Source organism: Mauremys reevesii, linkage group 3 (assembly GCF_016161935.1).
Source record: "Mauremys reevesii isolate NIE-2019 linkage group 3, ASM1616193v1, whole genome shotgun sequence".
In the NCBI taxonomy this organism is placed as follows: domain Eukaryota; kingdom Metazoa; phylum Chordata; order Testudines; family Geoemydidae; genus Mauremys; species Mauremys reevesii.
The window spans coordinates 55,548,799-55,562,924 of NC_052625.1; the positions used below are offsets into that span (position 1 = coordinate 55,548,799).

Here is a 14,126-nt window from a genome sequence, read left to right on the forward strand (position 1 = left end):
ATGATGATGGCTAATGAGGCAGCACTCCAGTTGAGATAAAGAAGGGCAACTGGCAGGTCTTTTACTATAATTGCCAGGGTGATGATGCATCAGAAGAGTGGTTCCCAAAGGATCTGGGGCAACAGTACCATTTAGCAGACCTCTGCTACCCCAGTCAGTGGATCCTGCCTGTAATTTACCTGCCTGCAGCCTAACGCAGACTGGCATGGTGAGCAACCAAGTTCCAGGGTGGGGGAGTTAGGATGCAGGAGAAGCCAGTGGGTGGGTTACAGTTAGGGAGGCTGGTCCCCGGCCCGGCATTAACGGAAGAAGCCATGGTGGAGTCTGGGGCACCAGTACTAGAGCCAACACTGGGGGCCACAACTCCAGGGGAAGCTGCATTGGGCAGGACTTACCACTCTGGGTTTGTGCTGGTCCAGGGTCTGCAGGAAGGGCTGGGCTTGATCCAAGGTGCGCTCGGGGTCACTGGAGATGTCCTCCTCAGACTCTTCCCAGGATGAGGAGAAGCCAGTGGAAGAAGCCGAAGAGGAAGACAGCTTCCTGATGGGCATGTTCACTCGGGGGCTCTCCCCGGCCTCCTCCTCCTGACCCCCTAGGTCAGTAATGATGACAGCGGGGATGCTGCTCCCACAGCAGCCCTCCCCCGGGGGTTTCCCCTTTTGTTCTGTGGGTGCTGCTGTCACCAGCAGCTGATGGTCTCCAAGGTGGTCCTGCTGCAGCCGGGCACAGGCTTGATCCACTGCTCCCAAGGAGCTCCCAGGCACTGGGCACAGCTCCTCCACAGAGCCGGCCCAGGCCAGCGGACTCCCGAGCTCCCCCCAGCAGCCAGTCCGGGGGGGACAATGCTGCTCTTCACCCCTCCCTTGCTCCGGGGCAGCTGAAGAGTCCAAGCCCCGCCATCCGCAGTTCTCGCTCCCCTCTTCTCTTGATGCGGAACCCTGAGTTTCTAGGGCTACCCTGCCCCACTCCATCACACCAGAGCCCTGCACGCAGTGGGTCCCCTCTCCTCCCTCCATCACCCCAGAGCCCTGCACGCTGTGGGTCCCCTCTCCTCGCTCCAACAGTCCTGAGCTCTGCGCTCCACTGGACTCGCTCCTCCTCTCCATCACTTCCGAGCCCTGCGCTGGGTGAACCCTCTCCCTGCTCTCCATCACTTCTGAGTTCTGCGCCCTGGGGGACCCGCTCCACTTCTCCGTCTCCTCCGGTCCCTCCTGTTCGCAGGACCCGCTGCACTTTTCCATCTCCTCCGCTCCCAGCCCTCTGGGCATCCCACCGCCCCTCTTCATCTCCTCTGTACAACGCGCTCCGAGAGTGCTGCTCCCCCTCTCCATCTCCCCGGCAATCTGCGCTCCACAGTGCCCACCCCCCCTCTCCGTCTCCCCGGAAACCTGCACCCCGGGGGACTCCCGCCCCCTCCCCGTCTCTCCTGGCTCCTGTGCTATCCCCGTCTCCGCCGCCGGCCAGGGAAAGGGGCTTGTCGGGACCTTCTCCTCCTCCTTCCTGGGCGCTTCCCGTGGGTCTCCGCCGGGGGGCCGGCTGCGGCGGGGCGGGATGGGGGACGGCGATCTCCTGCCCAGCCGCGGGCTCTTGAGGTGCAGGGTGGCGGAGCTGCTCGCCTGGATGTGCGCCTCGAAGAGCCCCACTCTCTGGTTCACCTGCACGTTCTGCAGCTCCCGCTGGCGGGGCCGCGACGGCTCTTCCCTTCCCAGCCAGCTCGGGCTGCTGGGCCGCCTGCTGCCCCCAGGAGTCCCGGCGCTCCCCGGCTCCTCTGGCGGCGGCTGCTCCCCCGGGGGAAAGAGGAAGGTCGAGCTCCTCCGGGGGCAGCTGGGGCTCCTGGCGCCCGGGCTGAGCCTGGGGCAGTAGGCGCCGTGCGGCTCCGGGACCTGCAGCACCTGCCCCCGGGGAGGAGGCGTCTTGCTCCGGCTACCGCCGCTCTTCACCTCGTTGCTGCTATTCATCATCACCAGGCTATTGAGCGCATAGCAGTACACAGCCATAGTACTGAGCCCGGGCGCTCGCGGGGCAAGCCTCCTCCTCCTCCTCCTCCTGGGTCAGCCTCTGCGGGGCAGCCGGGGTCCTCCCTGGGCCGGGGGCAGCACCATCGCCTGGGAAGCCGCAGGGGGGCGGAGGAGCTGGCCTGGCCCTTGCCCAAAGCTCCATAAACAAATCAGCTGGAGAGGAGAGAGAGAGAGAGAGACATGAGCCCGGAGCCAGGAGCAACAGCGCTATGGGCATGGGGCAGGGCACAGAGGCTGCAGACTCGGCCCATGAGCAAAGGGTGAGTGACTATGGTTTGCTTTGCTGTGGCCCTCCGTGTGCTAGGAGTCGCTTATGTACATGTATATCTACTGCTTCTGTGTGCGCGAGCCTCAGGGCCTGAATCCACTTACTGTGTATGTGTGTCTCACTGTATCTGAGTGTATCTCCACGTGTATGTCTATTTACTCTGTCTGTGTGCAGATCTGTAGCTTTGTGTATGTTAGGTGTGTCTCTGCAAGACATGGAGTATGCCAAATATACTTATGGCTACTACTCAGGTGTGTATTTGTATGGCTCTTCACCTGATTACATCTCTTCATGTCTACTTCATTGTTTGGAGGGGGTTCTGGCTGGCTCTGTATAACTTCTGCCTGTGTATTTCTACTGCCTTGTGCATGTGTTATCTGCATTTGTGTGTGTGTGCGCGCTACATCTATTCGCATTAGCTGATCAAAATTCTTCTGTCAAAACTGATGTTCAATGGAAAACTGGGACTTCAGCTAAACAAAATCTTTCACAAAAGCGTCTGCTTTCTGTGGAAAAATTCAACTTTTTGTTAAAAACACACATTTCTTGTAGTTCACCTGCCTCATGGCGCCTACCTTCTCTATAGGCCCGCTCTCCAGCCACACTACATCTCTCAGGAGGGACTCTCAGCAAGTGGGCAAATTATTGTGCCTCATGAGAGGCCTAGCCTGGCCCAGGAGCCCAGCCATAGAAGAGAATGGGGGCGTGAAACACTCAAACTACAACTCCCATAGAGCACCGCAACAGAATTTCTAAATAACAATTTTCAAGTTTTGACTAAAAGATTTTGGCTGAAATATGCGCTAAGTACTGGTGTGGCTTTGTCTATGCTGTGGGTATGTGTGTATATGTCTGTCCTCCTATGACATGAAGATCAAATTAGGTTCTGCTTGGAGAATGTGTTTCTTTTCAGTAAAAAGAACAGGAGTACTTGCGGCGGATACAGACTAAAAGGGCTGCTACTCTGAAACCTTTCTTTTCAGTGTAAGTGTGGATAGGTCTATGCCTTTCTGTGGCTTTGTTTATTATGCATCCATGTGTCTGCTGTTCACTCTGTCTGTGTGTGTGCATCTGTGTGGCTTTGTGCAGCTCCACGTATGTTAGATCTAGATGTGTTTACCCTAGGTCTGTCCACGCTGTGTGGTATAAGATTATGTATGCATCTCTTGAATTAGTCTTATATATTCTCTTGGGCAGGTCTAGCTTGTGTTCCCGGTATAGACATCTGTATGGGTGTGTGCTGCAGCTCCGGGTGCTTTTGTGTGTCTGTGATTCTTCCTGTGTGGGTAACCCTCTGTCCATATGTCTTCATCTATTTATAATAGCTCGGTGTGTCTCTTTGTACATGTATGTGTGTTTGTATAACTAGAATTACAGCCTTCTTTTCACGTTGGAGCATTTGAATTCTATGTATGAAAAATATGCATGAGTGTGTTGTGTGTATGTGTAAATGTTTATTTATATGCACGTGTGCATACACAAGCTGTAGATGTAAGTGTCTTTGAATGGACTTGTGTGCAACTGTATGTTCACGTGTATTTTTGTGCGTCCTTGTGAGTCTATATGCTAAACGAATGCCTTTGTATTGTTTTGTCTTTGTATTAATATTAATTAAAAGGCATCAGTTCGCTCCGGGGTATAATTTGCAGCGGTGTGCATGTACATCGGGGTATCCTGGCTATTAGCTCGGTGCCTGTGCATCTCTAGAAGTACAGCCTGCTGTTCGCACCGGGTCATGTTGTGACAGTGTGCAAACCGGTGAGTGTCTGGGTGTGAAGATGTGGGGGGTGGGGTGTATATGCCCATCTCTATCGGAGCGTTCAGGAGAAATACATCTGAACGCGCCTATCCTGCTGTACAGTGGGAGAGCCAACGGAGAGCCTTTCATACTCAACTCCTGTCCGGAGATGCCCTGCAAGGCGGACGGCTAAGCAGTTCTTGCTGACAGCTTTGCTTTCCCCTCCCTGCAGAGAGCTCCTGAGCGCGCACAAGCCTATTGGTATTTTTCTTGTACATTATTTGCAGAACGACCAGTTCACACGTTTCACAGAAAATGAGCTAACTGCATTTTGCCACCACAATAATCTTTTCAAACATGCATTTGCTGCTACCGTTCAGCTCGCCCGAAAAGGCAGCTATTTTGCTCCTGCCTGCAACATAATGCACTAGCTAATGCCGGGGGGTGAAAATACGACAGTTACTCATTAAAGAGTGGAGAAGAAGGCTTGAAATGGCATTTACAGGGAGGCACGTTTGAGAAACATTGTGGAACTTGTGCGATTTATTTTTTTTCCCCATGGTCCAACCCTCCTGCCCTGCTGTTCTTCCCAGACAAAGAGAGGTCCGCTTAATCGAGAGAAAGCCAAGGGGGGGAAATGGAATGAAACAGTCCACCCTTACCTGGTATATCAGGGACTCATGCAGACTTCACAGTCCTGTTAGTTCACATCCCCTTGAAACACCCGCAGGAACTGAGACACGCACAAAATGCTCCAGAAATCATTTCCTCATCCAGATCAGGATTTTAAACTGTAGCCGTCTATATTATATACGAGAGGTTTTTAAAAATGGGCTAGTTTCTTTTTGTGTTGAATCGTAGGGCTTGCCTTCACCGATTGGTTGTGTTGCTAACTGATTCTCCTTTCCCCGCCAACCGCGCGAGCAGCCTTGTCACTTTCAGCTTTGCAGTTTCTTGAATGTTTGTTCAATGTGCGATTAAAAACGAGCGAGCTAGGGAGGAGAGCGAGGAGGGGCGGGGGGTAGGAAGGCAGGAAGGAAGTTGTGAGCCTGTCTGGGGTTGAACTCAGCGGAACAAGTTTCTTTCTTTCTTTTTTTTTCTTTGTGTGTGTGTGTGTGTGTGTCTTTCCTTTCTATTGCTTGGCAGGACCGCTGGAGGGAAACACTAAAAAAAAAGTTTCCATTGTTAACTAACAAAAAAAAAAGTTTCTTCTTCTGTGGGTTAAAGATACACGATCCATTTTCCAACCTCAGCTTGATCTTACTATGTATATCACTTGCTGCACTATTTTAAACCCTCAACTTCAGTTCCTTTTCACAAAGAAGATCCTGGGTCATTGCCTAACCCACACATGAGCTGCTGTTTGCATCTAGTACACAGGCTGCTGAGCTTCCAAGGCTCATGAGGCAGTCCTAGGATAGGTATCAGAAATAGTCATATCTTAAGAGGCTTCAAAACAAGGTGGGTTCAAATTAATTCTCTAACCTAAGTAGCATATTTTATAACCTTAGCTTTCAGGATTCTAATGCCAGTAATTGGAGGGTTAAATGCACCTCTGTGCAGAGGGCCTGGCCATGGCCAGTGTGTTTAAGGCTATTTTAGTCCCACCTATATCCTGTTTTGAAGCCTTAAGTGGTGCCTAGGCTTGTCTTGTGGTGTCCTTGTGCCCAGGGGTGCATTTCTCCCACAGTGAGGACATGACTTGGACTGGATTCTCCCCTGCCCTGCCCCTTGTTGGTCATTTGCATCCGTACAAAGAGGGTGCAAACCGTTACCTTTCCAATGGGGTAGTGTTTTACTACCTACTTTGCCCTGGTGGAAATAACTAAAGATGCAGGGCAATGGAGAATCGGGATCCTTAGGGTAGATCCTCAGCTGATATAAACTGTCATAGCTCTGTAGTAACTTCACTTAGCTTAGGATCTGCCCCCTGTATTTCTGTAGGATAGCATCCTAAATGTGGGTCTAGAAGAAAGGCTGGCCTTCCTGATGGGAGATATGTGATACAGGTATCCCACACTCAGCTCCTGCAGGGCTTATGCACAACTCCCATTTGGCAGCAAGAACAGGCTCTTGGCTGTGAAAAGGGGTGATATTTAAAATCAAGATAGCTAATCTCAATATAAAATCCATAGTGGAGGCAAGGCACTGCAGTTTTTACCCCTGTGTAGCTAAGATAATGCTGGCTGGTGGTTATAGGGTTGACCTCAACTAGCTACACTGAGGTAAAAACAACCCATGACTTGTCTCTGCTAGGATTTTATACTGAGATAACTATCTCAATGTAAAACCATACCTCTTTTTTGCAGTAAAGACATAGCCTCTGGAGTGAATAGGGGGCAGAAAGTTCTCTGAACCTGCAGAAGGAGGTGTGGATTGCCAATCTCACAGACACACAGATAGACAGAGCGAGCACATTTTTGTTTTTCTATTCCAAGAAATCTTATTTAGCTCTCTGTGCAAGAAAAGAGAGTATTAGACTCTTTCCACAAAAAGAGCAACTTTTTCTGCAGTGTCTGAGCCAGGGGCAGCTCTATGTATTTTGCCGCCCCAAGTACGGCAGGCAGGCGGCTTTCAGCTGCGCGCCTGCAGGAGGTCCGCTGGTAACACAGATTCAGCAGTGTGCCTGCGAGAGGTTCGTTAGTAATGTAGATTCAGCGGTGCGCCTGCGGGAGGTCTGCCGGTCCCTCGCCTTTGGCGTCCCCACCACCGAATTGCCACCAAAACCACAGGACCGGCGGACCTCCCGCAGGCATGCCACCGAAGGCAGCCTGACTGCCGCCCTCACAGCGACCAGCAGGCCACCCCCCGCAGTGGTGCCTGGAGCCGCCCCTGATCTGAGCTCAGAGGGGCCTAGTCTTTCAAGGACTTAAGCATGTGGGTAATATTACTCACATAAGCAGATACATTGAGTTCAATGTGAGTAGAGTTTGCAGGATCTAACTGTGTGTGTGTGTGTGTGTGTGTGTGTGTGTGTGTGTGTGTGTGTGTGTGTGTGTGTGTGTGTGTGTGTGTGTGTGTGTGTGTGAGAAATTTGATCTTAATCATAAATTCAGAAATGCATGAAGATTTATAAGTGATCCCCTTTAACAAATCTGAAGTATTCTGCAATGGCATGTTCACATGTGTGTTGATATGTATCCATATAGCTGTGTGTGCATATTTTAGACTACTACTTAGGGCTTATTTAGACTTGGTCCACACTAAGAAGCGGGGTCGAACTAGGGTACACAAATTCAGCTACGTGAATAGCGTAGCTGAATTCGAAGTACCCTAGTTCGAACTACTCACCCGTCCAGACGCCGCAGAATCGAAGTCCGTGGCTCCAAGGTCGACTCCGCCACCGTCTTTTGCAGTGGTGGAGTACCGGAGTCGACCGCGGCGCTTCCGGAGTTCGAACTATCGCGTCCAGATTAGACGCGATAGTTCGAACTCCGAGAAGTCGAACTCACCGCGTCGACCCGGCTCGTAAGTGTAGACTAGCCCTAAGGATTTTGCACAAGTTTAACCATATTAGTGTACCTACACTAGTAGAAAGCTCTAATGCAGACCCACTGCTCTGGTGCAAAATGCAGCTTGCCTCTGTGTGACCTACCCCAGGATAAGTGACTAGGGTAAGTCACATGAGTGCAAGCCCCATCTTACACCCGTGCAGCACATCTACACTGTGAGTTTGCATTAGTGCACCTACATTTATACAAAAATCCCCAATGTAGACAGCCTAAGAGTACTGTAATATTATTTTAAAGAGTCAGAAAATCTGACCTCCAGATCTAAATTTCTTCTGCGTACATTACATACATCACTCTTTTAATCATACAGGGAGTGGTTAATAAAAATTGAAAGAAAAGAAAAAAACCTCTTAGAAACAAATAACTTTTCGTGATGTTTAGATAAGGCAAGGAAATTATAGTTTCCAGCACTGGAACTACATAGTGGCGATTGTTATATAATGAAGAGCAGATAAAGTTCAGTGCACTAGTTTTCCCCTCAGGTAATCTGTGGAAGATAGGCCTATGCTGTACATCAGTTAGACTAAGTGGCAATCACAAATCTAACCAGGTCACAAAGGTAGACTATTTGGTCCTATGGAGTCATATTCTTGCTATGTAAAAACATGAAGGGGTGGGGAAATGATATTTCTTTCATAAGATAATCAGTTTTATTATTATTTTATTATTTTTTGTTATTTATTATTTTATTACTGTAGTACATTGGAGCCCCAGTCATGGACCAGAACCTCACAAACACAGAATAAAAAGACATTCTCTGTTCTAAAGAGCTTACAATCTAAATACCTGTATAGTAAAAGTAAAATTCTTAAACAACCACAAAAGGCCTAAGTCAGTGGCAAACCTACCATTGACTTCAGTGGAAGTAGGACCGGGGTCCAAATCCTTCACATCTAAGTTTATACCCACTGCTTCCAAATACAATCATTGTACCGCAGGGGAGACACTGAATGGACTGAGAGGATAATATACAAGCACCTGAACCTACAAACCGTTACTCATGCAAATAGTCCTTACTCACATGGAACATTGCCATTGAAATTAATGGAACTACTCACCTGAAGAAAGGTTTGCAGACCCCAACCCATATATTTGGGAAGCAAAGTGGAGAAAAATAATGAAAGCAGAACATAGAACTGAAGGTGTGTAAAAGACTCCCAACAGAGGATGGGAATATTTTAGGAAGAGAAATGTCATGATTCTCAAAGGTAATGATATTGTAGTATTTTGTATGTACAGTGCAGTGATCAGTGAGTTATACATATGTTCTAAAGAAGACTACACTGTAAAGATCAGCAAAACTGATATAACCCTCCCCCCTGTCTATTTATATTTCATCCTGTCTAATAATAACAACAACAATCCCAAAGTATCCTCATTCCTAATGGAATTCTGTCCCACTTTTGTTACAAGATCCATCCCTGTTAAATAACCAATTTCTGCAAGGCTCTTGAGTGATTACTTAAGAAAGTTTTCACTGTGTATTAAAAATGAGCGTGCCTGTCACTGTTTATCTATCTCTGCAACCAGGAATGGTGTTTACAGCCACCCAGTGGCAGGTATTATCTTGTTGATTCTTCCAAGCAGAATGTCCAGTTCTACAACAGTAGGAAATATGAGTATGTAAATAAATGTGGAGTAATTCCACAGAAATCAACAGACTTACTCCACATTTACCTCACTGTAACTGAGAATGAATTTGGCTAATATTTTATTACCAAAAAAAAAACCCCACACATGACCTAACAGGAAATACAAGCCAAAACTAACGTTGTGGGTTGGCAACTCTTCATGAAGCATGAGTGTTCCTGTCACAAGAATGATACACTTCTGATCATTCCAAGGAGATAGAGTGGGTTGGTGGGTGACACAAAGGAATGGGAATAAGGATCTAGAATGTTATTCAATTGTACTCCAGTCTTTTGCATTGTTTCAGTGTCTCAAAGGGGTCAGAAAGCAGACACCTTTGGCCAGCTGAGAATTTCTTTGGCATGGGACAGCTCTCAGCTAGGTCATAGCTGGCTTACCAGATGACCGAGCCAACATCTTCCCCCTCACACGCATGTATTTGGCTCCCAGCATGGGGAGAATATTGAGGTGGGAAGAGGGTGGGGCTGGAACATTGTGCTCCAGCTCTTGTTCAGCAGGCGTATCCGCCCAGATCGTCAAAGGTATTTCGGTGCCTAACTACCATTGGCTTCAGTGGGAGTTAGGTACCTAAATAGCTGTTAGAATTTAGAGCTGCCTCTGGGCTCCACTAACCTACACTAGGACTCAGCTCAGTGTAGAATCACTGTGAGACTCAAGGAGTCAGTTGTGGCTGTTTGAGAGCCGCCTCCCTCTCTACTGTGCCAAGTAGAAGCTCAGTGAAGCAGAGAATCTGATGCAAGGATTTCGAGGTTCTATTCTTGGCTCCACTGCTGACTTGCTACGTGATCTGGGGGATGTTATTTTTTCAAATATCTTTCTGCCTTAATTTACCTGTCTGTGAAACAGGTATAATAATATCTACTGTGCCTCACAAGGGTGTTTATGGCTCTATATCACTTGATGTTTGTCACATACTGTGAGATTCTTGGATGAAACAAGCTATGTGCAAAGTAGTAGTAGTAGTAGTATTCTAAGAACATGGGGCTGGATGATGTGTTATAGCTCCTGTAGCAGGGGGTTGGCAGACTCTGAAAGAGCTCAAGTGCTTTGATATCTCTGGATGAAAGGTATTATACAAGGGCTAAAGAATAGAAATTATGTATAGACACACATGCAGCAAGACAGGGAAAAAGAAATTTTGTGCTAGGCTTAGGCACCCATCATAGATCTGAGATATTATTGTTCTGTTTGGTGCAACACATTCATGCCGGGGCGGGGGGGGTATCTTCATTGTTCCATTAAGTAACATTCTAAAATGTGTGCGTAAATGTGTGGTTTTATGCTCATGTAATTCCGTTGAGTTCTGTAAAGTTGTTCCTTATTTAGCCTAATGTGAGAGAAGAATCAGGCCTAGATCTGTAGTATGGGTGTGTGTCATAAACACATTTTACTGTTCTGCAATAGATTAGCAAGTTGACCCATAGTTCCTACTTACTATTAATAATAATATGTGTACAGCTGTATATCTGTGGTGTGTCCTATGAGTCAGCATTAAGGTTTCCTTTTTTGCACAGACCTTCCAAAGAGCATTACAAAAACAGAATAAACCATGCATATTTTTTATTTCATTAAAAAAAGGATGCAAATGGAATATATCTCCTTCATTATTTCTAAGGCTACTAAATGTTACACAAAAGGGCCTGGAAGAGAGTTTAAAACGCCAACTGTTCAAATACTATTTCAGTGTCTGGAAAGGTTTTTCTTGGTCATCGGTCACAATTATTCCATTGGACTGTGACCATGTAACCATAATTGGACAGCTTTGCATTTGTTTTAGATAATTTTTATTATGGCAGGGAAAAGGCAAGCTGGTTTTTTTTTAGAGTCTGCAACATGTCATATGAGGTTTTTTTCACCGCTGCTGGCTTGGTCGCTCTCTCTGCTTTTGTGAAATACAGTGGATATATATTACATGACACGGCTGAGATAATCCACAGTACCTTTTTAGGGATGAGCTGAACAGGAAATCACAGGAAATGTTGTCAAAGTTTCCATTCTCTGTAACGAGTGGCCTCTGCTTTTGGAGCGAAAGAAAAAGCGGGAGGGGGAGGAACTTAGGAAGATTTGGTTTATAATTTTAGATCCCACAGTGGGAGATGGACATTTAATGCATTTAATTAAAAATAAAACACCAAGAATCCATGCAGGAATCTATTGTTACATACGTCTGAGGGCCTGTGGCATAATACATTTTAAGGATTTACCAAAATATTTGTAATAAAGCACACACACCAAAAAGAACAGATATTCCTCACACTCTCTTAGGTCTGTGAAAGGAAAAATGTCCAGATTTGACTCAGCACAGCAGATTTTAATAAACTGGCAGCTCATAGGTGATTATTAATAATTTTGAAAACTAAGGTAATCGAGCGATGAAAATATCCTTAAATGAGGTTGCTGGACAACAGTGTCCCCTTTTCTGTATACAGTACTTCTCATTGACAAGCAACAAATTGCAAAGGCCAACGGACCTCTGACCCTGAAAGACAGCTTGGACTACAGCACTTGTTGAAAACCACCAGTCCTTAAATGTAAAAGCAATTGGCCCAAGCAAGAACATCTTCCCCAGCTCGAATGAAATCCATATTCTAGTTCAAGCAGGGAAAGTCACTGCTTTTCCCTGAAAAACCAGAGATGGAAATAACCAAAACCTCTATGGAAATAATAACACATACACCCTGTAGCGAGGGGGCATGGTCTCCCTCCCTGACAGACGGGGAGAGAACCGCAACCACCCCTTGGTGGGCAGAACCGGGACACCCACAGCCACCCCGCCGGAAGCAGAGGAGTGGGGCAGCAACTGGAAATATAAAAGGGAGGCCCTCCAGCTCAGTTGGGGCAGAGCTGCCAGAGGAGCAGGACGTCTCTCTCCTGCTGCTGGAGCCCGGACCTTACGGAGGCTGCTACAGTGCCAGAGACCCAAAGGGACTGCCGGAGCTGACAGACACCGGGGACACTGAGGCGCTGTTGGGGCTGCCACTAGCTGTTTACCTGAGCAAGACCGACAACACCCCGGAACCCAGGTATCCCCTGACTGGGAGTGTAGGAAGGAGCCCATGGAAGCTGAATAGGGTTTAGCCATGTTACTGACTACAGACCAGCCAGTGTGTTGCGCCCAGATTTCCCCACTGACCCAGTGGCGGATCACTCCACCACTCTTAGGGCCTTGGGCTGGGATGCAGTGGAGCAGGTGGGCCTGCATCCCCCTCCCCCTGCTGCCCCACCTTTAGGCCAGAAGGCCTGCATTGGTCTGACACCCGCCTGAGATAGGACGCCAGATGGTTTTTCTGGCTCTCCCCGTCTCCCGCCAGAGAGCTAATCCCCCCAGACTGCTGTGTTGCTCTGCCTGACTGCAGGCCAGAGCCCTGAACTGATTATGGTCCCGTCCTGATTGAGGGCTCCAGGCCTAAAAACTTACTGCTATCCTGCCCGACTACGGGCCAGAACCATTAACTGTGTGCTGCCCAGCTCTGGCTGAGGGCCAGGGGCTCACAGACCCAATTGCTGCCCAGCCTGGTTTGGGCTTATCAACAGTCGGCTAATTCCCCCCTGAACAGGGTCACTCTAGGACAGGGGTCAGCAACCTTTCAGAAGTGGTGTGCCGAGTCTTCATTTATTCACTCTGATTTAAGGTTTCACATGCCAGTAATACATTTTAACATTTTTAGAAGGTCTCTTTCTATACGTCTATAATATATAACTAAACTATTGTTGTATGTAAAGTAAATAAGGATTTTAAAATGTTTAAGAAGCTTAATTTAAAATTAAATTAAAATGCAGAGCCCCCCGGACCAGTGGCCAGACCCTGGGCAATGTGAGTGCCACTGAAAATCAGCTCACGTGCCACCTTTGGCATGCATGCCATAGGTTGCCTACCCCTGCTCTAGGAGCATTGCAGCAAGAGGGTGTGGTCTCCCTCCCTGACAGATGGGAAGAGAACCACGACTGCCTTACACAACCACACACACTTATGCACATGTACACGCACAGTCAAATATGGAATGGGAGTACACACAAGCTCTGACCCTGAGCAAACACTCACTCAGCATGTACATTCACACAGACATGCACACATGCATATGCTCCTAGTCTAAGTAAACACACCGTCACAGTATGAACACATTCATGTGTTCTACCCTTGCTCCGCTACCGGGGGGCGTGTTAGAGTGGGAACCTCTGCATGCATGCACACACACACTCAGGTGCACACACCTGCACATGTTTCCACCCTCCTCTAGAACTGGAAGGGCTGGCAGTCTCAAGAGGGTGCTTCCTCTCATAAGATTTCCAGCCCAATACTGCAGGTTCACAAGATTCGGCTCATTCTGAGAAGGTGGAGGGCTTGGTGTAGCATTTAGTATGGGACTGGGAGTTAGAGGAGCTATTCCCAGCTCGACCGCTGACTAATTCTGTGCCTTTAGGCAAATCGTTTAGGTCAACATTTTCAAATCCAGCTCCCTAAAGGTAGGCACCTAAATCCAGATTTAGGTGCCTAAATAAGTTGCCAAATTTTCAGGGATGTGGCACACCCACAATCCTCACTGAAGTCAATGGCATTTCACCAGGGATGAATCTGGCCCATGGTGCAATTTTGCTTCCATGTTTCAGCAAATGCTGCTTGATTATTTATTTTTCCTTTTAAAAATGCAAAGAAGTTTTTACGTTCTGTGCAGATCATAATAAACAGCTTGAACCGAAATGTCTAGAGAGTAATTACAACCAGCGAAGGTGAAGCTCTGGCCCAGGAGTAAACATTAGCCACCCATTTCCACAGCCTGCTGAATCAGACCCGAAGCAGGTGGTCAGATTAGACCTCATGGGCTCTGGAACACTAAACCTGCAGGATGGGAATTACTTCTCTGGCACTTCTTGGAGAACTCCAGGGAGTATTAGAGAGGGGTTTGCCTTTAGAGAACAATACAAAAACCTGGATGGGGGGA

At 47.8% G+C, this 14,126-nt stretch overlaps 1 protein-coding gene across 1 annotated transcript in view; it reads right to left on the bottom strand.

Annotated features, from left to right (window-relative positions):
• The window catches only part of ITPKB (inositol-trisphosphate 3-kinase B), a 112,170-nt gene extending 107,142 nt beyond the window's left edge, over positions 1–5,028 (bottom strand). Inside the window, exons 1-2 of the mRNA XM_039532079.1 lie at positions 4,687–5,028; positions 396–2,171 (exon numbers count right to left, since the gene is read on the bottom strand). Of these exons, the coding sequence (XP_039388013.1) occupies positions 396–1,997 (1,602 nt within the window). The 5' untranslated portion in view covers positions 1,998–2,171; positions 4,687–5,028. The remainder of the gene's footprint in view (positions 1–395; positions 2,172–4,686) is intronic.
• Between the last annotated feature and the right edge of the window lie 9,098 nt (positions 5,029–14,126).